Source organism: Austrofundulus limnaeus, unplaced genomic scaffold (assembly GCF_001266775.1).
Source record: "Austrofundulus limnaeus strain Quisiro unplaced genomic scaffold, Austrofundulus_limnaeus-1.0 Scaffold183, whole genome shotgun sequence".
NCBI classification, from domain to species: Eukaryota; Metazoa; Chordata; class Actinopteri; order Cyprinodontiformes; family Rivulidae; genus Austrofundulus; species Austrofundulus limnaeus.
The window spans coordinates 738,325-740,334 of record NW_013952585.1 but is presented as its reverse complement, the minus strand read 5'-3'; the positions used below and the strand labels follow the sequence as shown (position 1 = coordinate 740,334).

General features: G+C 37.3%; 1 protein-coding gene across 2 annotated transcripts in view; it reads left to right on the top strand.

Annotated features, from left to right (window-relative positions):
* The window catches only part of dok7b (docking protein 7b), a 29,982-nt gene that overhangs the window by 15,249 nt on the left and 12,723 nt on the right, over positions 1–2,010 (top strand). The window contains exon 7 of one of the 2 annotated variants that reach the window (XM_014018102.1): positions 935–1,042. In XM_014018102.1, the coding sequence (XP_013873556.1) occupies positions 935–1,042 (108 nt within the window). Of the gene's footprint in view, positions 1–931; positions 1,043–2,010 lie in introns of both variants that reach the window. The other variant, XM_014018101.1, reaches the window with a different exon arrangement.

The following is a 2,010-nucleotide window of genomic DNA, read 5'->3' as shown; positions in this document are numbered from 1 at the left end:
ATTATAAATAACAAGGTGAAACTCAGCACCAAAGCATTGATTGGTATGCCTCCTCCTTCTCTAGGCATGTCTGCCTTTGAAGCACAACTTTGTGCAGATGTTAGTGTGAGCATGTTCACACAAACCATTGTACTGGAAATTTTATAATGGAAACACAGCAGATGAAGTTTGTGGCCTGGGAAATAGATATGTATGTTGCTTAGATCACTGTATAAACCAAAAGATAATTCTCTAGTGGTTAATTAATCAATTTACACATGAAGCAAACAATGTCATTGTGTCGCTCTGAATGGGACAAATTACCAGATTTACCAGCTTCATTTGTTTATCTTTGAACAGTCACACATTAGAACAACACAAATCCAAGTTATCATATTTACTGCACAACAAACCTATGATTTTTTAAGGTATATTCAGATCTGTAACATGTGTCAAGAGTTGAAAATTAATATAATTTAACCTGTTAATGAAGTTCAGTGTTGGGTTGTATCGTTCAAAACAATAATTTGTTTTCCTTTTTTAACCAGGTACTTTATTTGTACTGTTAAGGAATTAGAAAAAAATACCAGTTTTATATTACCAATCATCATAAATGACTTTGACCTTTTGATGCTTAAATCTAATCAGACTGAGTACTACCCTAATGGAGTTACTGCTTGTTTGTAAGTAAATATATAATTTCAGTCAGGAGATATCTTGCACACAAGCCCACCTGTGACAGATCGGCACTAACACACAGAGAACAGAAGCCTCCAGCCCCAGTGGGCGGAGCCATAATAAACCCATAGTTTTTGTATTTATGTGTGCCCTTCTTTTTTGAGCATGTCTGTTTTAGGAATAAGCACGAAACATTCCTCTTCTCTCTTGTACGATTAAAGTTCATTCTTGTTTCCAAGTAAACCAAAATAAAGTGTCTTTATTGTACAAACAGCAGGTCTCAACGCGGATCCTGCTTTAGCAGAAGAGCGGATCAGTCAGGAGACCTCTGAGCTGGAGAAAAGACTCAGCCTGTTGTCTCACTGCAGCCTGGCGAGCAGCTCAGGTAAGCCTCCCTTCATCAAGCGACACGTCACCATTTAGCATTTTGTGGTACAGCGTAGTGCATCATGTGGAGGCGGTTAGATCAGATGTTGCCATGAATTATTAATCGGATCATCATCAATCCACCCGGTACAGTTGGACCGGCAGCGCTTGTGTCCTGAAAGTTTAATCAGGTCTCGGTAAGAAAAGTGACAATCTGGGCTAGTTTCTGTCATGGTTATGTGCAAAGTGTTAGTCAGAAATATGAGGCTCTCTGTGGGCGGAGGTCCCATGAATCACTTTTACTGCCTGCCTCAAACTGTCAGAGTTTGGGAAGAATAAGCTGATGGATTTGTTTGCTTTCACTGTGCAGAAACTACGGTAAATGACAACTATTAAACTACATTCTGCCGTAGAGTTTAGGTAAATTGGACCAAAACACAGACGTGTAGGAGACGGGTTCAGGAGCAAAACTGGAGACCAGTGGAGTCACTAGGCCTATTTTAGGGGCTGGATCCCCACTAAAATATTTTAAAGCCCCGCTAAATTATTTTGGTTAAATTTTTTTTATAAAAATCCAATATGATGTGGTCTGAATAAATAACAATTTAATATTTCATTATTAACTTAAATATATGATCATAAATCTGTCAGTTTCCCTTTAATTTATAGTGCAAGGCAGAAATCCTCTTTGGTGCGTCGTTATCCATTCCATGCTAGCAAGTTTACATACAGAGCGAGCTAAGTGCAGCATGAAGGCTCAGCAAACAGACCAGGGGAATGCTCAGTGAAAAGTGGATATACAAAAGTTTTTCAAGAAAGTAAGTATTAATTAGTAAAGTAGTGTCGGTATTCACAGATCTAAAATAGTTTTAATGTTCAGTTTGGGAGTATTTTTGAATTGATGTTAAAATTTATGTTAAAATATTATTTGGCCTTGAATGTGTATTATATACTGTATGTGTGTATATATATATATGTGTATATATA